The 26,553-nt window shown below is 40.6% G+C and overlaps 1 protein-coding gene across 1 annotated transcript in view; it reads left to right on the top strand.

The window, feature by feature from the left end:
* Positions 1-26,553, top strand: part of LOC124233787 (nesprin-2-like) — a 298,013-nt gene that overhangs the window by 240,274 nt on the left and 31,186 nt on the right. The window contains exons 88-99 of the mRNA XM_046650989.1: positions 1,387-1,591; positions 2,564-2,743; positions 3,445-3,573; positions 5,532-5,686; positions 5,796-5,940; positions 6,907-7,001; positions 8,241-8,475; positions 11,491-11,685; positions 13,610-13,735; positions 19,413-19,568; positions 21,936-22,094; positions 22,973-23,139. Of these exons, the coding sequence (XP_046506945.1) occupies positions 1,387-1,591; positions 2,564-2,743; positions 3,445-3,573; positions 5,532-5,686; positions 5,796-5,940; positions 6,907-7,001; positions 8,241-8,475; positions 11,491-11,685; positions 13,610-13,735; positions 19,413-19,568; positions 21,936-22,094; positions 22,973-23,139 (1,947 nt within the window). The remainder of the gene's footprint in view (positions 1-1,386; positions 1,592-2,563; positions 2,744-3,444; positions 3,574-5,531; positions 5,687-5,795; positions 5,941-6,906; positions 7,002-8,240; positions 8,476-11,490; positions 11,686-13,609; positions 13,736-19,412; positions 19,569-21,935; positions 22,095-22,972; positions 23,140-26,553) is intronic.

Raw genomic sequence — 26,553 nt, 5'->3', positions numbered from 1 at the left:
GGTCAGCTCTTGATCCATTCCTTATTGGAAGAGGGGAGGGTGGGAGGGCAAGGAGGAACACAGAAATGCATCTGACTCTACATACGGTATCGGGGGCCACCCTCAAAATGTATGGTGGTGTAGTTTGCTATTAAAGGGATTCAGTTGTCACCACTGCACCTACATGTTCAGATGTTGGCACAAGAATATCTTGGAAGGCATGTTGAAAAAGACAAAAGAAAATATCACCACAATGCTAATAGTACCTATCACTAGATTAATGAGATGTCAGGGGATTTTTTACTTTCTCTTTCATAGATAGGTAGATAGGTAGGTAATCTAGATTTAGATATAAAGATAGACATAAACATACATGTTTTGTGGGTTTTGTTGTCTTTTTATTTTACAAAGAACATATGTTGTATTTATAATTGGGGAAAGTCTTGTAAAAAAACATTATTCTGTTAAGATTTTTGAAATACATAAAAGTATAGCAATTGTGCCATTTTTCACACGTTTAGCCAGGTTGAGGATGTTGTGAAACACTTATTCTCATGTGCTTCAGGTGAGAATGTAGATATTACAATGCTTTCAGAAAATAGTTTGATCATATATACCCATAATCTTAAAAATATTTACATATGTATATTCTTTGACCCACTAATTTTCTCAGAAATCTAGTCTAAGACTAATATCTTGGAGTATAGAGAAAAACTTTTGAACAAAGTTGTATCTGAGCATTATAAAGGAAAGCAAAAATTGAAAAAATACTTCAATATCCATACTAAACAGGAATTTGGTTATTGTAACTAAACCAAAAACAGGCGATTTGCAGATCATTACGTACAGCCCTTTAAAATTAGGCTTAAAATTTTTTATTAATAACATGGGGAAAATATTTTGTAAAAAGTTAAATGGGAAAGAAAGGCAAGATACTACAGTTTATATATGGAATAAGAATAATTTCCTTTATTTGCACTTTTATACAAGGAATACGTTGCTTTTGTAATGGGAAGATAAATTTTATATAAACACAATTTAAATGAGGCCTATTTAAAGACACCCCCTCCCCCCCATAAAATAGGAGTCCTTCCCATGTGGAGAAAGTTTCATCAGGAACACAGTTCAGTGTTTTCTTCACCTTTGCCTAAGAGACATTCATAATATAATAGATATTTCTTGCCAATCACAAATTTTGCAGTTTTTGTTGAGAATTATAAAGTCAATTAAATATCCTAATTTGGACTTCTGTTTATGTAATGGTGATGCCATTAATAGAAAAGGCATTTAACAGTCTCTTCTTAACAATCCATCTGCTATTAACTTACTGGTAGAAGGTGTGCATTGTGCTTTTGCTGCAAGAGAAAGGATGGAATGAGGGTCCTGTTGTTCATGTTGCGCTGACAGGTGGACCCAGGTCAATCAAGACATCGCAGACCAGCTGCAGAAGGCCCAGAGTCTGCTGCAGCTCTGGAAGGCCTATAACAGCGCTCACACTGAAGCTGCAGCAAGGCTGGAGCAGCAGGAAGCAAAGTACCGACAGCTCGCAAACATCAACATGTCTGGAAACAACCTGGCAGAGATCCTGACGCCGGCCCTGCGGGACTTAAAGGTGAGTGCAGAGCCCACTGGGAAAACCAAGGCCACGATAGCCCAGCAGACGGGGCCGTGACTCAGGGACTGGGCAGACCACAGGGACAGAGAGGGCATCAGAGCAGGTACGTGAGCACGCTGTGTAGGACCTGGGCAAGGCCGGGAGGTGTGTGGTTGGGAGCGACAGGTGGCGGCCCAGGGGGAGGTCTAGGCAGCAGGTAGCTGGGACAGGGGCACCTGACACCACCTTTTCCAAGTCTCCTCTTTCACTCCAGCAGGTAAATCTAAAACAGAAGCCTCATACAAAGTCTCAAATGAAAGCACAAGTCTCTTAACTCGTTGTGATCATCTAAGAATAGTACAGGTTGAATCTCTTGCTTTAGAAATAATTTTGTGGGTATAATGCTTTTTAGACTACTATATTTCAGAGTATTTCTAAAGCAAGAGATTCAACGTGTACTATTCTTAGATGATCACACCGAGTGAATTATCCTATCATGTTGATGAATGCTCAGAAAGTGAATGCATTCTAGTTTTAAAGTGGGTGACTAGATGCATTTTGTATCTTCTAAGGGGATTCTACATTCTCTGCAAATCAATCCACTTATGTCAAAAAGTCTCAGGCAGAGAACAGGGCTGTGTTGATTCTTACAATGGCATTAAGACAGATCCCTAGAGTGTTTGATGATTAGAAATATAAAACACAGGACTCTACTCAAGTGGTCTTCAGTTTCTGAACACTAGAAGCCCCAAATCTATTGATCAGTGGTCAGGTTTAGCTCTGAACTGACGAATTTTAGAACAGCACTAGAGTTGTGCATCATATAAAGAATGTTTAGCTTTTTTAACTTGTTAAAATAAACCATAACAGAAAAACATGCCCACAATTTCCGGGCAGGAATTCTCCTAGATGTTGATGGAGTGGCAGGGGATGGGGATTTCTGTTGTGAAAGAAGGAGGAAATGTTTTGTGACCACTTTTTCTTCTCCAGGAGCTGCAGCATGATGTACAGAAGACAAAAGAAGACTTTCTCCAAAATTCCACTCTCCTGGATCGACTCCCACAGCCCACAGAGTCCAGTACCAACGTGCTCCTCTCTGGTCAGCTGCACCTCCTCCAGAGGGCCTCTTACTTGGAAAAGATGCTGCTTGTGAAAGCAAACGGATTTGAGGTTCATCTTGCTTTTCCATTTAAGTTGTAGTCTTGGCATTCGCACACTCTCCTCAACTCCTCGTATCCTATGAAGTCATAGTTGTTAGAGCTTTGCAGACTACTCCTTAGGGCAGCTGCAAAATAAAGCTACGCCAAACACATCCGCCATTTGACATGATTCTTCAGTCAGGTGATTCTCCAATCCCACGGGCAATGGGCAGATCTCAGCAATTGTTTCTTCTTTATTGAACATGTTAAAGAAGTGCTGGATTTCGTACACTGTTCAGATCTCATAGTTATTTGGATCTCCAAGTAGGGTAATGGAGTCATAGAAGTAGCTGCTCAAAGCATGGCCATTTGTTATATTCTTCATTCACTTTTTGAAAAGCCCTTAGTGCATGAGCTGTCAAAAAGCTGCAAGGAAGACCATGGTCACACCTCAGTACCATCAGGAAAAAAACATTTAACCAGCAGGACTGAGGGAGCGGAATACTCACTAACCGTCCTCTGCGTTCCCCTCTGAGGCAGGCGCTTCCTGAAGGCTCAGTGCTTTGCCAAAGGCACAGAGTGAAAATCAGACACCTTCTGAATATTCAAGATAATAATGAGCTGCTAGGGGTTGAAAACAACTTGAACTTTTATCAGCCCCCGGAGGCTATGCTTAATTCTGTTATACACACACGTGAAAATTGTTTCTAACAGAAATTTCTCTCATTCTAGGTGGTTCTCTCACAGTTCAAGGATTTTGGGGACCAGTTGGAATCTTTAAAAGGTCTTATTATGCATGAAGAGGAAAACTTAGATAAACTCTACCAGCAAGAAAAAGAAGAAAATCCTGACTTATTCCTGGTATTGCCAATATTTGTCCTTCCTAAGGGCTTAAATTCACCACAGGATGAAAAATAAGCTGGTTACTGTCGTCTTATAGAATCTGTGTCTAAACTCTTCAGAACAGTCAGTTATGCACCATTTGTTCTTGCCCTGTTTTCCCTAAGGTGTGGAAAAGTGTGACAACATAGGGATCTGTTTTAGTAATGTGCCACAGTAATTTTAGTAGATTTTTAAATTTTGCTATCTTTACTAATTAGCTTCCGTGAACTAGAATAATCTAGGAATTGGCTGTTGTGATTAATTGAATTTTTCTGGTTAATCGAGATCAAAAGTAAAATATCGTGTAAAATTATTTATATATTTTTTCCTTCTTTATTACCTTAGTGAGTTTAGTATAGTTAACATGAGTGAATGGAAAAATTAAAGGATTCTGGATCGTGCAAACTCTGAAGGACCAGTATTCATAACCTAGATCAGGAGTCAGCAAGCTGTGGCACACTGTCCAAATCCAGTCCACCACTTGTTTTTGTAAATTAAGTGTTATTGTCACAAAGTCATTCCCTTCTATTTAGATATTGTTTATGGGAGTTTTCATGCTACAACGGCAGAGTTGAATCGTTGCAACAGAGATCATATTGATGTGGGGTCAGTGAGCCAAGGAGTCGAGAAAAAGATTTCTTGGACTCTCAAGATCTGGCAGTAGTGCTCTTTTATTTATAGAATAGTGTGGAATAGCATGGGGACAGGACCCACAGGCAGGAGGAGCTGCTGCTGCCACTGCTGCTGCCACTGCTGCTGCTGCAAACATGGGTGGAGAGTAAGGCTAAATTTGAGGCATAGGTATGTGAGTTATCTCTTTACAAGACAAAGGAAAGAATGTGTAAAAAGAGTGGTTAAAATGGTGTCAGTGCCCGTAGGGTTCTGGTTATTGGGTGGTCCTATAACTTTTAGATAAGAATCAAACTGGATTGAGTAAATGGCAGAAGTCACCCCTTAAATATTATCTTCAGCTAAAGACAAAGGAGGATGTTGGGGGGGGTCAGTTACATGAGGTTGCCAGACAGTAAACAACTTAAGTTCTTGCCTTTGGCACTGATTAAAGAGTTTCTAGAGATAAGTTCATCCCCCTTCTTCCTGGCATAGAGCGGGAGGCATCTTTACAGGTGGAGATTTTCCTTACAAATGGAAATGTTTCCCAACAAAGGGCAAGCAAACTCTACTCCTCAGAGTTGCTTTTATTAAAAGTAACCAGCCCCCTTCTCATCTGCAGTTTTAAAAGTAACCAGCCTAAAATAATCCTCATCAATATGACCCATAAAAGTCTGAAATGTTCATGACCGAACCCTTTACAGAAAAAATTTGCTGACCCTGACCCAGAACATCACAGCAGAGTTCCATAGTGGCAACATGGATATTGTGAAGGATGTTTGCTTAACATATTGTTGACCTAGAGGCTGTCCCTGGAATATCATCTTAAAAATAAAATTTTGATGAGTTTGCTTTCTTGTGATTTCATATTCTACCAAAATATGGATGTTGTCCTGTGCTTTGCTAGGGTTGTTTTAAGGATCGAATTTTCATTTGATTTGTAGGTAAACTGCATGATCTATTGAAAGTCAAGTTGTTGGCAGACTAAAAGGTACTTGAAGGTCCAGAATGGGTCTTTTAAAAAAGAAAGCTCAGTTCAATATTCCTCAAAGACAAAATCTGAGATGACTTTCTACTTCCTGGGCTGGTTAGGTTCTGGCCGTGTGTGCAGCTTGTTGTCCTAGAAAAGCCACAGGATTGAGAGGTCTGGGTTCAGGTCCAGTTCCAACACTAGTTAGCTGTTTGACTGTGGGCAGGTCATTTACCTATTTAGGCTCCAGTTTTCCCTTATCTTTGAACTAAGGATGGTCTACAGGATTTCTGAGGCCTTTGCATCCTCTAGATATATCATTGGCATCCAAAAATCAGGAATTTAATTGTTTTCGTAGAATCACGTGCTGGCACTGACAGCCCAGTCACCTGAGGTTGAACGTTTGAATGAAGTCAGCCTCAGGCTCCCGCTGAGTGACATAGCTGTAAAGACATTACAGAACTTGAACCGGCAGTGGATTCGGGCCACGGCGACAGCGCTGGAGCGCTGCAGGTCAGCAGAGCCCATCTCTTACCATTTTCCATTAGGGTAAAATTAACGGCTTGAGCTCAGGAATGTCACTGTTACATGGCTCTGTTATGTTTGTTTTTAACCTTTGTAGTGAGCTTCAGGGAACTGGATTGAGTGAAAAGTTTCTTTCTTGCTGTGAAAAATGGGTCCAGCTTTTGGAGAAGATAGAGGAGACACTCAAAGCAAATATCTCTGACAGCCTTCCAACTCTCCTGGAACAGCAGAAAACATATGAGGTAAACATGTGTTCTCTGCCACCTAGTACCCCCGACCCTGGGGCAGGCATCCGGGAAAGACAGATTTAAAGAAAATACAGAGAGTACCCATCACTCTCTAAACATGGAATGTAAGTCTTTAAGCAAACTCCGTTGTCAGTTGATCATTTGTAAAATCCTCACGTGTTTCATAAAATTCAACGTTTTGTTTTACTGTTCTGTTTTATTAATGACAGAACTCCTAGATTTTCTGCAGTAGGTGGAAGCTTCTAGGGCAAACTTTGCTTTCACAGAATGCAAACATTATACAACTAATTTACCAAGAATATGTTAAAGTACTTCAATTCGTCTTTGCATTTTTACTAAGTAATTCTCTAAAATATTGAAGCACTTGGTATAATCATAATTGTAGCATTAATAATTTCACAGAGGAGTTTCCCCAGGCTTGTGTTGATGTTTATTTGAAAATTCTGCTGGTGGTTATAGCCAGACCCTGCATTTCAAAAGTGTGCATGATGAGTTCATTGTAACTTTTTAATGTAACTGATTTACGTCTGCATCGTTACATCAAGATCATCCAATGAAAATGAAATCTGTCCAGCCAAAAAGCTGGGTGACCTTGAATCAGTTACTGAACTTCCTTCCCTCTTAGTTTCCTCCTCTCAAATGGATCTAATAATATTACTTAAGTCCTAAGGTTGAGGAATAAGTGAGACAATGTATGTTTTATACAGTGCCTAGCAAATAGTAAACGCCCAATAAATGGGCATTAGATATAGTTATTATTAGATGTATTTGCTTCTAGGATTATATCCACAGGTGATGTTGATGTGATGGTTGAGCATTTTTTGTAGTTAGGCTCAGATGATTTGCAAATGAATCATCTCGCATATCCCCTCTGAGCTTTGGTTTTAATAGGCACTATGAGTTCCAGATTCATAAAATGAATTCTACTAGCTGCTATTTTATATTTTAACTCATATATAGATGTTAGAAGCTGAAGTTTCTATAAACCAGACAATTGCTGATTCCTACATCACCCAGTCCTTACAACTCCTGGACACAACAGAAGTGGAGAAGAAGTAAGCTGTCTGGGGCTTGTGATGGCTGTGGGTGCGGGGAAGGTGGTGCATTTGGGGCCACCCTTCCACCACGTGGATCTTGACCGTGTCAGTCCCCTGTGGCCGTGTCAGTTGATAGACCACCACGGGGCCAGTCTTTTGACTGTATATTAGGATGAAATCTAGCCGTAAAAACTTTGGTGGCACTCTTCCCTATGATGGGTGGGTGGAGTTGGCAGACCAGACGCTTTGCAAATACCCACTCACCAAATACGGTTAACTAAGTTTTTACCCCAGAGAGTCTTCTGTAGTCTGTTTTCCTCTCTACCTTCAGCTTCATGATGTTTTGCTCTGTAAAAAATAAATTTTAAAGTGCTGCTGTTCCCAGCAGGTAGCTCTGTCACATGTGTGAAAGAAGGGATTTCTCTCTCTGCTGTACATGGGGTTGAGGTCCCTGGGCAGTGCCAGTTGGGCTGAGCAGAGCGCCTGAGGCCAGCCCGGTGACAGTGACTGAACCTGCCCGCACAGCTGGTCGACATGCAGACAGTCTGGAGGTGGCCTGGCCTCTTAAAGACTTCTCTAAATGTCCTGATAGGTATTATTTCCACCCCGCCCCCCATCACCACCCATATACCTCTGAATCATCGTTCAGCATAACTAAGAAATATAATGCCCATTTCTTCCTGGCTCTGAAGAAATAAATTCAAACCAATTCCAAAATGATAAACTGGTTTTGATTTGATCAGTATAGCAAAGCATGACTTTTCCCATAATAAATAAAAGGCCTTATCAATCATGTGAAGAGTGTAATTGATCTGGGAAATAACTAGTTGAGTAGTTGCAGAAAGCATGTTCTTTATTGCTGAAATTACTTAAAGTGCAACCATCAAGTAATAAAGAACATTACATGGTACCTACCGGTTCATCCGTTTCCCGTTGACCCAATGTTTAGTTTTCCATACAGCATTTGGCATAATGTATGTTAAAACAGCTTCAGTTTGTTCAAGGGAATGGTTGTCATGCATGCTGGCAGAAAACCAGGTCATGTGCAGACACTTTCTGCTAAATGCCTTTCATCAAAACACACGCCCCAGCCCCAAGTTCCCCATCATCTTTAAGTTGAATGGTGCTCAGGTGTTAAGAGTTTTTTCCCATCTAAATTGTGCATATAAATAGCAAATCCGAGTTCCTATTATGTATTTATAGTTATTTTTCCTACATGTTGATGTCAGAATTCTCTAACGATCTATTTTTCCCAAGACCTGAATTTGTTTTAAACTTCACGAGGCTGAAAGACCGGTGGCAGAGTGCTGTCCGGAGCGTTCGGCAGAGGAAGAATGACATCAGTGGGCTGGTGAGGCAGTGGCAGTCCTTCACCACCTCCGAGGAGGACCTGCTCCGCTTCCTCACTGACACCACCCACCTGCTGTCTGCAGTGAAGAGCCAGGATTGCTACAGCCTCTACCAAACTCGAAGCCTGATCCATGAGCTGAAGGTAGTGTGTGCACAGGAGCAGTGTGAGAACTACAGAGTGGCCACTCTTTGGAAGGTGTTCATTCGCCTCAGGTTTTACGTTTTCTGTGATGTCATGGTTCAAGTATGCTCTTTGCAATGGGGAGGCCAGCTGGGTAGGGTCATGGGGACCCTACCAAGCCTTGTCCCTAGCCTTGTGGGGTCAGAAACCCAATCTTCCCCATTCACCCAGAAATGGTGAGGCTCTCTTGGGCTGTGGCAGTAGGCGTGGACTGGAGATGGGTGGGCAGAGTGGGGGAAGTTTAGGGTGACAGACTCACCCTAGCTGATTAGGCACTGACAAAGGCAGAAATGACGACCAGTGTGGTAACTTCCAGTGGGACTCCTGCTTACTCTTGAAGGGCAGATTCATTTAGGCAACAGAGTTCTTAATCAGAAAGTTGCTTGCTGAGCACAGGACTAGAGTAATGAGTTGGCAGTTCCCAGGGCATGTTCCATTGAGCAGTAGAACCACTTTTCTTTCTAGAGGTACCGTTCTGAAGTCCTGTGCTTTCCTCATTCAGTTATCTAGTCATCAAATATTGAGTACCTGCTCTTATCTGGTCTCTATTCTAAGTGCTGGGCATATGGTGTGGACTAAGAGAAGGCCTCTGCTCTTGTAGGGGGAATCAGACAAATTAATAAACAGACAAGAAAATACTAATTTGTCTGATTGGTGAGGGGAATCAGACAAAATAATAAATAATATCTGATTGCAACAAGGCATATGTAGATAATTAAAACAGGGCCAGTAATGGGGGGCCTGGGTGGTACTTTAGGAACTTTTGGGTAATCTCTGGGAATGTGACGTTTAAACTGGAACTTAAATGGCAAGAAGGAGCGAGCCATGCAAAGATCTGGGGAAAGAGCCTTTCAGACAGAGGGAGCAGCTTTCCCAAAGTCCCCAAGATGAGATCAAATAGTATGACTGGAGTATAGCCAGTGAGACAGCAGTGATAGAAAACGCATTTAGACGCAGTGAGGGAGGAGGATTTTGTAGGTGAGATGTGGTCCCTGGTTTACAGTCTCGATGTTATGGGAAGCCTTTGAAGAGTTTCAGTTGGAAGAGGGGGCAGCATGATACAATACAGTCTGTATTTTTAAAGATCATCTGGCTGCTCTGAGAAGGATAGATTGTTGGGGAGCCAAAGGAGAAGCAGGAATCCCATTGCTGCATAACAGCAAACATTTAGTATTATCTCTCACAGTTCTGGAGGTTGACAGGGCTCAGTCAGGTGGCTCTTGCTTAGGGTCTCTTAGGCAGTTTCAGTCAGATGGTGACTGGGTCAGGACTCATCCAAAGGGTTCCTCACTCTCGTGTCTAGCACTTAAGCTGGAAAGACTCAGACAGCTAGGAACTGGACCAGCTGGGGCTCCTTGGGCATCATTCCCTGTGCTCCCTCCACCTGGAGGCTTCCAGTAGCCAGACTTCTTACATGACGGCTCATGCCTTCAAAGGTGCGCGTCCCAAGAAAGAGAGATCCAGGGGGAGGCTGTATTGCCTTTTTAGACCTGGCCTTGGAAGTCACTCACTTGCAGCATTCTCCATTAGTCAGGACCATCATACATGCCCACACAGGTTCAAGAGGAGGGGACAGAGGCAGCACCACTTGATGGGGAGTGGCAAGGTTCTGGAAGAGCGTGCAGGACTGGTAATATTGCTGTGGCCATTTTGTGAAAAATACAGTCTTCCGTCACCAGTTAGTCTCTTTCAATAGTCTTGGATAGTTAAGATGATTAAGACAAGGGTGATGACAATGAAGATAAATAAGGATATGTCTGTGGGTAGAGTTTACAGGACTTGTTTATGGTTTGGGTGTGGCAGGTAAATAAAAATCTAAATCAAGATGATTCTAGGTTTTTGGGTTGAGCATCTTGGTTAATAGTGTGCTGTTGACCAAGTCAGGGAAGACAGGAGGGGGAGCAGATCTTTTGATAAGTTAAGTTTGAAATGGCTGCTAGGCGTCTAGCGTAGTGGCTGTGTCGAGCAGTGCTGCATATTGGAGAGATGAGTGTGGAGTGGCAGTATACTCATTTGAGTTGCAGTTTTTCTTTATGTCTGCTTCTGAGAGTATTGTCTGCTTTCCTCCTTTGCATTGGGTTGTTTTAAGTACTCTCAGAAATACCTTTGTAAATCAATGCTCTCTTGATTTTTTTAAATATCAGCTGCCATTTTGGAAAATGCCTACATTATGTCTCCCTTGAGAAATTTGAAAATGAAGGAAATTATATTTACAACAAAAATTAGAACTAATTTTTTTCTTCTGAAAACCAATGCTTTTGGAATTATGAATTAAAAGTTTTTACTTAATTTTTGTGTTGTAAATCGCTCATTTCAGTCCCCTTTGAAGAAAAGCCTACATCATATTCAAATAGAATTTTTTAATCCCTTATTGCTGTACATCTTTATGTATATATTGTACATATGTAATATTGATGTACATAGTTATGTGCCCATAATAAGCTTGAGTGTATACTTTTGTATTTTACCTTTTTTATTTGTTCTCTCCGTCTTTTAAGTTTGTTTAGCATAATGTGCACATTCAACTCTTGTGGGTTAGGAGTAAGCTGACTCTGGGACCCTGATGCTAATGGGTATTTGCTCTTAGTTTCAGGTCTAATACTCTAATCATTTTCTTAATGTTCTTACATCGATTTATCTTGTAGGCTTTTATTCTGTGAAGTATATTTTTCATTTCTCTATACTTCTAATCATTACACTAAGAATCTTATCTCTTACCAGCCCTTGGAAATTATTTTAAGAACACATCATTTGGTAGTATGCTGTCTACTCAATGTAAAAACGTTAGCCTTTGATGTGAATGAGTGAGTGAGTGTGTGTTTATGTGTGTGTGTACATTCTAACCAGATTTGTCTAGTTTATATCTAATTTAACATAGAGGAAAATCTCTGAAGGAAATATACACAAACATACACAAAGAGTCACATTTTGGTCGCATCAGAGGCTTAAGCAAATCCCTTTTCTTTCTTCTTCTAGAATAGAGAAATTCATTTTCAGAGATGGCAGCCTACCTATGCACTAACCTTGGAAGCTGGGGAAAAGTTACTGAACATAACTAACCTGGAAACCAAAGAGTCAATTGACAAAAGAATCAGTCAACTTCAGGACAACTGGAAGGACACAAAGCTCCAAGTAGGAGAGATGATTAAACAGTTCCAGAGCATTGCAGAGGTAAACTCGCCTTCTACTCTTCATGATGCTGAAACGCAGTGCATAGAATTTTTGTTTACTGTGTAAAGATGGAAATGATTTTAGAAAATCACAATATTGTGATTTTTCCAAGGGAACTTGAGTCCTACTAATCCATGAATCATGACAGTTACGTAATGTAAAATAATAATATAGCATTGAAAAAGTCAATGTTAAGTACAAATACTTGAGGTTTATTTTATATTTACTTTTATGAAACAGGAAATTTATTCGTGTTCAATATACATAGAGCTAATGTTCCAAATAGGGTCTATTTGGGGGCGTAGTATATGAAAATAAACACAGTGATACTTCGTCTTCCTATTATCATCAGAGAATGCACTTTTCCATAAAAGTGAATTTCCCAGATAATTAATGATTATACCTTTAAGAACCATGATGTTTTATTTTGAGTCATTATGAGGAAAATCATTAACATTTTATTATGCCAAAATATACCAAGTTGCTCTCAAGGACTCTGAGCTGCTTTGAACTTAGGCCTTGCACTTCTGTGCTCTTATGTGGTTTTTCTGGTTTTTGTTTCTGTCTAGTTAATGTTAGCTGTCTATTTTTACTTTATTTCTCTGAGCACACCTACTTCTTGGGGCCCATTCTCCTCTCAGATCTGTTGTGTGTGTACCAAAACCAGATAACCAAGCTTGTCAGAGATGTTTTTCTGAATAAAGAGTAAATATATGTGAGTTAGGGCCTGAACATCTCTCCTGTGAACAAAGTATCTGAATTTTATTTGGTATACAGACTATGTGAAATACATGAACCAGCAAATATTTGTTGAACACCTGCCGTGTTTGCAAAGCATGATGGTAAATGCGATTTAACAGTTTGGTGGAAGAGTTAGGACTCATGGTTTTGTTTCTCTCTTCACTTTCTTCTTGGTTGTGTTCCAGAGAGTTGATGTTGCTAGACAAGTGGCCTCTCCTTTAGTGAGGTGTTACCACAGAAATGGGCCAACCCAAGTATATTTAGGTAGAGGAATAGAATAGTGTTTGACTCTGTTTGCCTGTTTTTAGTAACCTCAGGAGTAGAAATTTATCCTAATGAATCAATTGTGAACATCCTGATCTTGAAAATACAGGCAACTATTTGCTTAGTAATGTCAGGTTTAAGGAAAAGAGATGCTTCAAAAGAATGGCATTGGCAGGGGAAACTACAGCCTTAGCTCCATTCTTGACTAGGCTGCTTTCAGCCGCATATGCTTGGGCCAGTCGGTTTTTTGCTGAGCCTCAGTTTTCCCATTTTAAATGTGATAATAACACTTGCCCTGTCTGTCTCCTAAGGTTATTATGATTGCAGTGAGATAAATGAAGTTGAAAATGCTTTGCAAACTATAACGTGCTTTAACTAGAAGACAGCAGTCAGAGCAGGGGTGAGAAATGGAGAGTGAAGCTTGACTGTGAAAGGGTCGCTAAAGACAAGCTATTTCTAGAAAGGGGAAAAGAAAGCAGAGGGTTGAAAGTAGAAAAGAAGACAACCAAAGCGGGTGAGCATTCTGCTTTACAGTGCTGTGATAGCATAGGCCCAACATCGTAAAGGGTAAATATTAGTTCTTGGAGTAGCCTTTAGATGTGAACTTTTCCAAAATTAAAATGGAAATAAGTTAGATAGATCAGGGATATGAAGAGGGAGGAAGAAATATCTCAAAGCAAAGCCAACCCGATGGTTGAGATGAGCCACACGTAAAGCCACAAAGAGGCATCGAACCACACGGGGCTCCCATCTACCCTCGTGGGCCACAGTCTGCTCAAGACAAGGAAATGGTGTTTCTGTGTGATTTAAAAAATCACATTTGATAGAGTGATTACAAGGATTAAATGAGCTATTCTATTTCTACAGTTCCTCCTTAAATAGCAAAGTACTTACCAATTTTAACACTGTTTTCAAATAGACCTGGGACCAGTGCGAAAAGAAAATCAAGAAGTTGGAAAGCAGGCTGCAAGTTTTAAAGGCACAAAGCAAAGATCCTCTTCCAGAACTTCACGAGGACCTCCTTAAAGAAAAGGAGCTGATTAAGGTATTGAAATCTGAAGGCTTATTGAAGATCATCACGGAGCTGTTTGCTGAGAAGTTGAAGTGGTTGCTTGCCTTTCAATTTCTGTGTGAAATTAAGTGTCTGTGTCCAGTTGGAAAACATTTTTCCTATCTGCTCTAACATCACATCCTGGTCTCTAAAGCAGTTAGAATCGATGCCTTTTGAGATCCATGTGTGAAGATGAGAAAGACTTTTGCAGAAATTCTTCTTAGCATTTGGGGTTTTCTCCTTCAGGTCCTCTTTCTCTCTGTTTCTCCTGTGTAATAGAAGATGTGGTCTCTGAGATCACATTGAAAGCAGTTCCCTTAGCAAATGACTTTGTAATAAGAGTGAAGTATAACTAAAGAATTCATTTTAAAGAAGCCCATGGGTTGGGGTTTTTGCTCAAATACAACATTTTTATAAAACCTTCCAAACTATATTCTGCCTAGTTGATACCACACTAGCAAAAATTCCTGGATATTTTAGGCCTTTACAGACAACAAGGCAAACTTATGGATAGGGATTTGCACCAGTAAAATTCCCAGGGCAGGATCTCCTGTGTCTCTTCCCTATCTGCAGGTTTGATGTTTAAAAGACATCAAGGGCCTAATGGAATGTTTTTTAAATTTTTTCTTCGTTCCTTGACTTCAGGGATCAAATTGAAAAAATTAGAAAGAAATGAGTAGTTTCTTACTTTGAGCTGTGCTGGACATTAGTGTCTCCTCCCTGTGTCTTTTTTCTTCACTGTAAAAATTTCTAACATGCAAAAAGTTTCTAACACATTAAATGGTGTGGCAAACTGTCATAAAACCACCACTCGGCAGAAAAATGAAACATTATACATGCAGTTCACGTGCCCGCGTGGTCTCCAGTGGGAGCCGCAGCGCTGAATTTGGTGTTTTATCATCCTTCTGCATTTCTTTATAGTTATACCACATATATATGTAGCTCTCAATGAAGTATAGAGGTATTACTTTTGTTTTTAAACTCTATATAAGCAGTACCATCACTCCACGCTAAAGTCATAAAGATACGCTCCTACGTTTCCTACTGAAGTTTTCAAATTTTGCTTTTTATATTTACATCTTTATTCATTGAAGAATTGATTTTTGCATATGTTTTGAGGTAAAGATCAAATTTTTATTTTATTGTTACGGATGACCATTGTCCTGATGCCCTTTTATTGAATAGTCCACTGTCAAATATCAAGTTTTCCTATATGTATGATTTGTCTCTTGGTTCTCTACTTCTTTGGTCTGCTTATCTCAGCTTTTATATCAAATTATCTGGCGTACTGTGTTTATTATGACAAATCTTCATTTCAGGTGGAATGTGTACCCATACCTTGTTCTCCCACATTAGGTGTGGATGTCCTTGGTTCTTTGACCTTCCACAAATTTTAGAAGCAGTTTGTCAAACTGTGAAAAGTCCTGATAAGAGTTTTAATGAAATTGTATTGAATTTATGGATTAATTTGGGAAAAATTAACATCCTTTTGACATTGAGTACTCTCGTTGCTGAATATGGCCTATTTCTCCTTTTAGCCATGTTCAGTAATGTTTTATAATTTCTTTATGTTGCATATCTTTTGTTAGATTTATTTTTTGGTGTGTTATTTTTGAAGCCATTGAAAATACTGCCTTTTTCTAATTATATTTTCTAACTATGTATCACTGGTGCCTAGAAATTTAACTACTTTTTGTATATTGATGTTACATTCAACCATCTTGCTAAACTCTTTGTTAATTCCAATAATTTGTCTATCTGTTCTATTGAGTGTCTATGTAGACAATCACTGTCTGTGAATAATGACTTTTTTGTTTCTTCCTTATAATTCTTATACTTTTTTTCCTGTTCTTTCCGCACTGGTCAGTACCTCCAGAACAATGTTGAGTAGAAGTATTGCTTACTGGCTCCTCTGTGCCATTCCTGATTTTAAAGAAAATGAGTCTAAGATGTCACTGTTGGTGTGATATTTGCTGGCGATGTGTTAGTGGATGACTTTCTTAGGTTGAGAAGGTTCCTATCCATCCCTAATCTTCAAAATGTTTACCCTCTTCACATCTTTAGGTTTAGATCTAGACTTTACTAACAAATGAAAGAATCTGGAGTCACTCTCTCAGTCGATACATAGAGTTTACTTCCATAAAGTCTAGACACTTGTGCAGAATACAAACCATAAACCCACGCATAGGCATGCTTTTCCCAAGTATCACACTCCTCAATTTCCAGTAGGATCCTTTCAGCTTCCGTGGCCTCAGCATTCTATTTCTCAGTGGGAAGAATCAGGGAGAGAGGCCAAGAGCATTGAGTTCATTCAACCTATGATCATATTCCAGAAAGATCCCCAGTAATCTGAAGCCTGTCTAGGACAATGTTTATCATCCCTGAGTCGCTTGGGGAGATATGCTAGCCTCTTGACCAGTCTGAGCTTTACTCTCCTCCTTGAAAAATTACATTCCCATTACAGCCAAGTTGATGTATGGAAAAATTGCTTTACATGTTTATATGTGTGTGTGGCTGTGTAATATATGTAATATACATATATGTAATTTCTTTATATTTTATATACTAACTTTTCACTATTATGACAGTTGCTATAGTAGACATCTGTGTTCATAAAACTTGTCAATTGAATCTTAGGACAGTTTGAACTTTAAAATATTTACTGAATAAGTAATATAGTCACACGGTTCAAAATTCAGAAGGTACAAAAGATATACATGAAAATTTTTTCTCCCTTCACTCCCTCTCCACAGCAGCAGTCAGTGTTAGAGATTTGTTGCACATTCTTCCAAAGATATTCTGTGCATACACAGGCCAATATTTATAGAGATGCACGTTTATTTTTTGCTCCTCTTTTTACCCAAATGGTAGTGTAGAGAAATGGGACTTGACAATCCCAACAGTAACTGAGTTCACGGACAAAGGCTTAAATGCTGTCGTGCCTAGAGACATTAGAGAGTCCAGCCAAGGCCTATGCGACACACCACTTTACATGGTCAAACAACTTCAAGTTTTACATCACGTGTTATATGGGCAATTGGAATTTTATAGGTAGTTTTTGGAATACAGACAATTTATCTGGTTAAATTAAAAAAGGGAAACTTATCTGACTGACGTGTTCTCTTTGGCAATTAGTTTGGTGACAAATCTAGAGTATTTTAAGGCAAAAACTTTTTTTTGAAAAAAAGATTGGCCCTGAGCTAACATCCATTGCCAATCTTTTTTTTTTTTTTCCCTTCTTTTCCCCAAAGCCCCTCAGTACATAGTTGTGTATTCTAGTTGTAGGTCCTTCTGGCTCTGCTACGTGGGACGCCACCTCAGCATGGCTTGATGAGTGGTGCTAGGTCTGCGCCCGTGAAACCCTGGGTAGCCAAAGCAGATCACGCGAACTTAAACACTCAGCCAAAGGCAAGCCCCGGAAGCATGATTTTTGAAATGTTTATACAAACAGTGAGCATCAGCCGTAATAAACTTCCACAGTAGTCCTCACTCTATAGCTTGTTTGATTCCTTGCTTTTTTCACTTAAGACCTATGAACATGTTAAAGCTCTTGAGACATCCTGCCACATTGCTTTCCTTTCAAGCATACATTTTGATGTGTGAGGACTTACTCTACACCGGGCATGTGGTAGGGGCTGAGTGGGCCATGCATTGGTGAGCACTGTTGTCATGGCCCCAGCCAGCAGGGAGCTGATAGTCTGGACTGCTGGAGACGCACATGTTAACCAGAGTCCCCTATATGCATACGTACGTGTGTGTGAATAATTGTCAGCATGGTGAGTATCAGAGGGGAAAAGGACAGGGGGCTAAAAGAGCATAAAACAGGGGTCCCAACCTTGTCCAGTGACCCAGAGAAGGCTCCTGTGAGCAATGACCTTTGTGTCTTAGATCTGAAAATGTCAGGAATTAACTAAATATGTCTGTGGAAGCATCAGAGTGAAGGAGTGGATAGCATTTCAGGCTAGTAATTTAAGAAATACAAATTTAAACAATAACTAGGAATCATTACACATATTCAACTTGCCAAAAAAATACATAGAACTTGCCACCACAAAGTATGTGGAGAAAGTCATTTCTTTGAGGACACAATTTGGCAGCATTTATTAAGAACTATAAAATGTCCTTATGCAAAAGTTCTACATCTATTAATTATCCTTTCAAATTGTAGGAGGAAACCAAGTATCCAAGCCAAACTGATTTAAATGTGGCTGTGGATAACTGCCCCGTGTGCAGGCATCTGAGCTGCCTTTGAGTATGAGTCAGTGAATGGTATCCCTCCCCTTTCGAGTTGCCCCTTTATGCCGTATGGCTAGTAGAAGTGTTCCACCGCGGGATCTGCTCTCATCCCCTCTAGTAGAACCGTGAGGCTAAAACTGGGTAACAAAAATTTAAAGGAATGATTTGTCTTCTCATAAAGATGTTAGTTCTTGATCTCCATGCAACCTTTAAAAAGAATTCTCTGGGGGTGGCCCCTGCCGTCAAGTAGTTAAAGTTCCGCGAACTCTGGCTTCTGCAGCCTCAGGTTCACAGGTTCAGATCCCGGTGTGGACGTACTCCACTCATCAGCCGTGCTGTGGCTGCATCCCACGTACAAAGTAGAGGAAGACTGGTGCAGATGTGAGCTCAGGGACAATCTTCCTCAAGCAAAAAAAAAGAGGAGGATTGGCAACAGATGTTAGCTCAGGGTGAATCTTCCTCACAAAAATAAATAAATGAAAAGAATTCTCTGGACCATTTTATTAAACGTAAATTCTTCTTGGCAAGTTGCGAAATCATGCCAGTGTAGCTTTTAGAACTCTGAAAATCAATCAGAGTTAACACATTTGTATTGTTGCCACTCCTCAGACTTATTTCTGATGTAAATGAAGTAGTCTTTTCTTTCAGATTCCAATAGACAGGTATGAATGGAGACCATTAAAATATGCCTAAGTAGGAAGAATTCTAAGCACAGGAAAAATCTGGAGGACTCACCGGTGGGCTGTTTCCTTGTACCGCCCCTGTTGTGAAAGCAATTTTCTTGATTAAGTACTAGCATACAAAAGTTTTCGTTTGACACACACTTCATTTTAAGAAGTAAATGTCTGCAGAGCCAGAGGAAATTTTCTGCTAACCAATCTGCCAATAATTAGGGAATGATTTATTTTTTCTTCAGTTATACTCATTCTTTTCAAAAGTTAACCAAAATAATTCCCTTTGAACCAAAGCTGTTATGTGATTGCCACAGCAGCAACAATGCATTTCTTACATGTTTTAAAAAATGGGAAATCACACTTTATACAACATTTCTGTAATAGTTTCAGGATTAAAAGTGTGTGTGTGAGAAAGAGAGATTGTTGCTAGACTCCAAAAATACTTTCCTTTGAGTAAAGGTAAAGACTTACACGACTTTAAAATAGAATTAATTATATAAAAGTCTGAACTACCTGAAGAAATGAAAACAAAGGTAGAAACGAGTTTCCTTTGAGAAAATAGATGGTGAGCAATTGGCCAACCACAACTGCAGACGCTCGCCCGGGGCTGTTTCTCATTCTGTAGGTCCCGCCCCCTCCCCTGTTCTCCCCTCCCCCAGAGTCCAATCAAAGGATTAGCCTACAGGTTTGGAAACAACAGCAGCTTGAGTTGAAGGGTTTTTTTTTTTCTTTTTTTCTTTCCTTCTTGTGTTTAAACGCAGGAACTAGAGAAGTCTTTGGCTAACTGGACTCAGAACTTGAAAGAACTTCCCACTATGAAGACTGACTTAACCCAGCACATTCTTGTGGAGGACGTGATGGTTTTGAAGGAGCAAATAGAGCATTTGCACAGACAATGGGAGGACCTCTGCTTAAGGGTAAGTCAGTTAACTGCAGGGCACGGCTCTTCTGGCGTTTATTGAAATGTCTCCGAAGGCCTAACCGAGTAGAAAGGAGCTTAATTTCATTGAGCCCGAGGCCCTTTTCAGTTGGAGCCCGGGCCAGATGCTGTTCTTTAGAAGGCAGCAACACGGTTTAACAGATTTGACCCTTTGTTTCTCCAGCCCTCAGTGCTGGAACTTTGCATGCTTTTAATGAGCTTCTTTAAGAATCACCTTAAGTCAGGGAGAAAGTTGTAATTTTGGGCCGCCGTGCGCACACTGCTCTCTGTCCTGTACCAATGACAGGTACCAATCAGTGTATTCGAATCAGGACTTCAGCAAGGTCCCGGGTGGTCTTGGAGTGGTCAGCATCGCTGCAGTAGCTCTTCTCTGGGCCCAGCGAACAGCAGGAGTCATACTTAGTGCCCGGCACAGGGGCTTGTTATCTAAGAGTCTGCCTTCACATGAAGTCCGATGTTTATTTCAAGCAGCTGGTTTTTGAAGCTAATGAAATGATCAGCTGCTACACTAGTATCTCAGCAGTTCACTTCTACATAGAAAGAATCGGATTGCGGTTAGGATGTTATACAGTATGTACTTGTGACAGGATCAGGATGGCATTAAAGGGTGTTCAAATAGGATTTTGTTTTAAGAACACATAATTCTAAGAAAAATAAATTCCTTAATCTCATTTTTGTGAATTAAGGAGAGGTATTTAAAAGTTGAAATTCAGGCCCTTTTGAATGTATTTTAATAAAGTAAAATGTTTTTCTTTGATAGTCACAATGTATCCTAATTTTAAATGTCCTTTTAGAATTTTTTTCACATTTTATATAAAAGGAAATATTTAGAATACATGAAAATTATCCTAAAAGTTAAGAAGCACAGACTGGGGCCCAGATGTTCCTAATTGTTACCATTATGAAACCAATCAAAGTGATGCTGTACAAAGTGCCAGGATTTTAAAAAGCTAAATAAATAGATGCCCTGAGGAATGGAAACACAAAACTTGTTTTTTTAGGGATAGTTTTTTGAGCCTTCTTGATACATTTCACTGGGTGGATGTACAAGCATCAGTTATTTTGCCTCAGTCTGAAAAGAGCAGAGGTTTTTTTTGTGCATAGCAGGAAAATTTCTGGGAGTTCAACCTCAGTTTCCCCATCTTTAAAGTGGGATGTTAAAACTTGACCAAAAGAACTTTTAGCTATGCCTTTCAACTCTGAGATTCTAAAGATTTTTAAGACCTGGGAATACTTTTGTACATTTAGAAAGGCTGATTTGCATTCTTTAAATTTATGTTTGTTTAAGTAATAAATTTGAACCCTGTGAGGAGGAAGACCCTTTGCTGATTTCAGCTTACGTGTTGCTCATGCGTAATAGAGCATTGGGTGTTTTGGGGTCAGCCTGTTCACTGCAGACCAGTATTTGGTTCCATTTTCATGGTTTCCATCCAAAGCCATAGTGTATAATGGGAAGGTGGATTGAATGAGTGGTGTGCATTGTTTTTTATTTTATTTTGCTTTGTTTTTGAAATATATCCTTAAAACATGGAAATGACTTTAATTTTTGTGCTCCCTTTGCATTACAAATGTTAGATTTATATTGTGATCTAGATTTAAAGGCAGGGCATTGGCCTTAAGTAGGAATAAAGAATTGATCTTCTTTTCATTTTATTTTTATTTTTTCTAAGATTGGCACCTGAGCTAACATCTGTTGCCAATCTGTTTTTCTTCTTCGTCTTCCCAAAGCCCCCGGTACATAGTTGCATATTTTTAGTTGTGGGTCCTTCTAGTTGTGGCATGTGGGACACCGCCTCAGCATGGCCTGAGGAGTGGTGCCAAGTCCGCACCCAGGATCTGAATTGGTGAAACCCTGGGCCACCGAAGTGGAGCATGGGAACTTAACCACTCGGCCTCGGGGCCGGCCCCGGGAGTTGTCATTTTTAAAAAGGCAAAACGATTGGTGTCATAGAGTTATAAATTAGCGTGTAGCAAGCAGTCAATAAATGTATATTGAAAGAATGAGGAACAGAAGAAATTTGGGTGATGCTTAATGCATTCGTCTAACCTTTCCTGTTTCTAATTTTTAATATAACCTGATAATACATTTGTATTGGATAAAACTGAATCCTCTCGGTCAGTTACACTTTAATCTTTTAGATGCCTTTTATGGTATTTATCAAAAGTATAAAACTTTTCTTGATGTTGAACCCTAAGTGTTTAAGAGGCAAAAACATAATGATTTAAATCTAGAGGGTCACTGATTAAAATGAATGAAATTCATAGTCCTTTTGGTGGGAGGAAGGGAAGAAAAACACTTTCCTTCCTGCCTATATTCAGCTGCCAAATGCATTTTCGTTTCCAGGTGGCTATACGAAAACAGGAGATTGAAGACAGACTCAATTCATGGATTGTGTTCAATGAAAAAAATAAAGAGTTATGTGCATGGCTGGTACAGATGGAAAACAAAGTTCTCCAGACAGCAGATATTAGCATTGAAGAGATGATTGAAAAGTTACAGAAGGTGAGCAGGAGTCCCCAGGTGGGTGCAGCTAGGATACTGCGGTATCCTCTGCCCTCCACTCCCCACCTCAGAGCCGTATAATGTTATAGGTATGTTTCCAATAACATTTTAGAAATTTGAAGGGACTTTCTGTTTCTTCTCAGAGAAGAACTGGTGAGTGAGGATTCCAGAGAGATGGGAAATGTGGGACTGTTCTGGGTGGGCATGATGGTATGTACTGAGGGGGGTTGCTTTCCCTCGGTTAGGGTGCCTGGCCAGAGAAGGCACTCTCATCTCCTTAAGCATCGCTTCACACCCTAAGGAAGTTATGGCTTCTCTGGTTATCGTTAAGGAGCTCCCCTTGCCAAAGGGAAGAGGCTGACAGCCATGGGGCTCATAAGTCTGAGATGGTCACTAATTCCCACGAAAAGGGAGAAAGAGCGTTTTTGCTGCAGTCACCCAAAATGCCACTCAGTTAAACCTCAGCAAAACTCTTATTGGTATATTAGGCTAGTTTGGTTGTACTCACTTGTCCTCAGCTCCCAGGTAGGTTGGCTTAGAAGAAAGCTGTGAGGGGAAACCAGGCCTATTGAATTAAGAAAGGAACTACTGCTTTATATATTATACATGTGCTGAGTGGGTCCTTTGACTTTTTTAGCTAATACTGAAGAATTAACAGATGTGAGAAGTTTTTTATTTTTTAAACAATTTTGGGGGTCGGGGGGCGGCTCCTGCCCATCTCTCTCCCACATGCTCCACTAAACCATCTGACAAAAATTAATGAATAAAGATGGTGAAAATTGTGGAAAAAGAAATTTCAAAAGGCAAACTGTATTTATGGCTGGCGAAGAAATGACTTTTCGGTAGTACTTCAGGGTTTGTTTTGCTGCCTCTGCCAGGACTGCATGGAAGAAATAAACTTGTTTAGTGAAAACAAGTTACAGTTAAAGCAAATGGGTGACCAGTTGATCAAGGCCAGCAACCAGACGAGAGCAGCTGAGATCGATGACAAGCTTAGCAAAATTAATGACCGCTGGCAACATCTTTTTGATGTCATTGGATCAAGGTAAGAAACTGCCTAAAAATGATTCCTACTCCCGAGGTACAGGGGTCACTTCACAGATCTAGAAACTGAGCCCAGTCCTCCTCTCAGGTAATCCGGCAGATCTGTAAACTTAAAGAGAAATGTAAAGTTCAGTAAAAATGAGTGGAAATTCTTATTTCAGCATTATAGGAAGGTTATATTTTAGTATATGCCACTTTAATGTATTTGTTTATTTAGCTTAAAATTTTACATGAATTAGATTAGGTTTAAATGAGAGTTGGATACTGAATTTGAAAAGAGATCCTTGGGGAGGTGTTATTTCGAAATTCTAACTCTGCTTTAGGATTGCTGTCCCCTGGATGAAATCATTCCTGCCTGTCCCTCTCATGCGTGGCAGATGCAAGTCAGTCAGGGCACGGGTTTCTAGATGCTGCTTCTGGAGGTCCCTGACTGTCCCCACCACAGGGGTTCAGCACACACAAGGCAGGGACCCTTTGGAAGTGTGTGCTGGGCATGCACACACCAGGTCCCCAGTGCGCATCTGGTCCGAAGGTGCGGACCTGGGAGGCGAGGCTGTGACTATACATCAAAGCTGTGTTCTCCAGCGCAACCTCGTCAGAAACAAGACTGATCATTTTATCTCCCCCCCCCAAATAACGAGGATGATGCCTCTCAAAGCTTTTAAATGTCTTCTGTCTTCAAAGTCTCTCTCCAAAGACACCCCAGCCAAAGTGTTTTTCAGTTGCAACATGACGTACAAAAACAATCGCTCGGCTTTGGGACCACTCATGCAGCGTCGTGCTTCCACTGGCTGAGCGAGTCTTTTACACAACAGTGCGCTCAGACGTTTTGAACACATATATAATGTGCAATATACAAGAGAAACCTGTAAGGTTAATGAAGAATTGGGGAGTACTAAAATAAGATACTCATAATAATATGGTATTTCCATTATCTCTGTTTATTGTAAACGGTAAGCAAACCTGATTCACTCAGCCAAGGCACCAGGCTAAGTGCTGTGAGAGTGACAGGCGGGACGTTAAGATGAGCCCATTACATTAATGGGAGCAGACGTCGGAGCCGCTGTAGAGCAAAATGGTGTGAGAGCTCAGTTCTCATCTTCGTGGACCGGGGCTGGGGATTAGGAAGAGCCTTACAGAAGAGTGGTGTTCCCAGATGGTCCTGAATAAGGGGTTGGGATTCTGAAGTGTTACTGGTGGCAGGGAAGGAGAAACACATTTTGGGGACAAAAGGTGCAGGGTAGAGCAGTGTAGAAGCTGTTTAGGAAATGACAAGAAGCTCCGCTGGCTCCAGTGTGGGAGATGAAGCTAGAAAGGTAGGTTGGGGCCAAGTCTTAAATCTCAACAAAAGACTTGGCCTTCTAAATAAAGTTTGGGTCATTCATGGTTTTTAACAGCGTCTGCTAAAGACAAATATTAGGGTGATTTGGCTAGCAGTATAAGCTGGGCTGAATTCAACTTCTCTCTACTGCCAGTTGAAAAAAAAATCAATAGAAATCCATGGTGGTGACCCAAGTGAGGATTAAGAGCACAGATTTTGAGCCAGGCCTGACTTTAACACTTACTCACCTTGGAAACTTGAGTAGTGATTTCACCTTCCTAAGCCTTAGTTTCCAAATCTGCAAAATGTGTCTAACAGCACCGCTCACATCAGAGGCCTGTGTGGGGATGAATGACATGTGCCTGGCATTTGGCACAGGACCAGCACATGGGAGCCAGCGTCTATGAGTGGTTATTATCATTGTTTTTCCTTAAGACTCCAAGACTAAGTGGCATGTTTGTTGAGTAGAAGAGGATTCCCTCCATTATGTCTAATAGTGAGAGGTCTTTCCTCCATGAGACCAATCTCTTTGACTTCTTTCCAGCACCTGAAACAGTGCTTCAGATATTTGTTGAAATGAATGAATGTCATAGTACCTAAGAATAAGATCCTTTCTATTAGGTAAATTGTGGCTAGCATGTCTTTGTCACCATTATCTTTATATCCCCAGTCTTCTTGGGCCTGGCATTAATCAAGGGTATTATGACATTGTGCTTGTTCACAGATCATTCAGGAGTGAGATCTAGATTATGCTTCGTGAAGACTAGACTGACAGTCCATTTGGAGTCATTCATGCTTTGGTTATAGCACTTCAGAGTTTAATAGGCTATTTTCCTCTCTCCTCTCCGGTTGCCTGTCTTTAGCCAATTCCTTCGTGGGAAAGGGAAAAAACAGCAGGTGAAATTGCAGTGGGGTGTTTTTGGAAGGAGCAATTGGCAAAATAAGGAGTTGAAGTAGTAGCAAATATATTGGCTGCCAGCTATATTCTTAAAAATGTGCTTTTTAGGTATATTTTCACTTAATCTTCATTGTATCCTGAAAGGTAGATACTGTTATCCCATTTTACAGATGAAGAAACCGAGGCACTGAAGTTAAGTCATTTGTGCACAATGACATCACCAACACGTGAGGCAATCAGGATTTCAACTCAAGCAGTTGTGTTGCTTCTCCTCTGCCCCAGACCCTTCTAGTTTGTTACGCTGAAATGAGTAGACTGTATTGAGAACCTAATCCCCTCAAAGTTGAGGGACTAGGGAGGGAATAACTTATTTTACCTTAAAGCAAGGGCTGAGCTGAGACAGATGGCTGAGAGTCTAGGAAAGTCTTAGTTGGCGTTTACCCTTCAGGGGAATCTGTGGGTTGAGGCAGCAAGCTTGGACCTGCCATAAATAGACCTCACATAGAATCAGCTCCTTGTCTGATCTCTGACGCTGATCGTATCACACTATCAAGGAAGGGGGGGCACAGGCTGCAGAATTTAGGTTTGAACACTGCCCACCAGAACCTGCAGCCCTGCAGGGTACACTTGTGGCCTCATTTGCCCAAAGAATTCTGGCCACTGGTTAACCTTTTCTGTCCTGCTCAGTGTTCTGCTGCTTCACTCCTGGGGCAGGGGGCAACATCTCTTCTTAAAAATGTTAGGTAAGATTTGGAAGGGAGATCCTACACAGGTACCCAGCCTCAGGTCTTCAAGATTTTAACTATAAGCCTTTAACTTCAAAGTTTGGAAGGGTGTTCAGAAGTTCAAGACCTCAACAAATCAGGTTTAATTCACCCAAAAGAGGTCTGTTGTTTTGGGTTCATTCTCAGCAAAATGTAAATTTCAAAAGAATTGCTAAAAATGAAAGACAGGGTTACTTAAATGCATGTAAAATGTCTGATCATTTCAAGTAGTAGGCTCCATTATGGGCTGGGTAGGGGAAGAAACCATTGTTAATTTTTTAAGCGCCAGGCTCCTCATATATGTTATTTCATTTCATTCTTGCAACAACCCGCAAGGTCGGTTGTCCCTCCAGAGAGGGACGCTGCAGCTCCGAGAGGGTGAATAACTGGTCCCGGGCAGAAGCGTTTCTGCACAGGGCAGGGGCGGACCTG

The sequence above is a fragment of the Equus quagga genome, unplaced genomic scaffold (genome assembly GCF_021613505.1).
Source record: "Equus quagga isolate Etosha38 unplaced genomic scaffold, UCLA_HA_Equagga_1.0 226_RagTag, whole genome shotgun sequence".
NCBI lineage: Eukaryota > Metazoa > Chordata > Mammalia > Perissodactyla > Equidae > Equus > Equus quagga.
The sequence above is the reverse complement of the archived record's forward strand: the minus strand, read 5'-3'. Positions and strand labels throughout refer to the sequence as shown.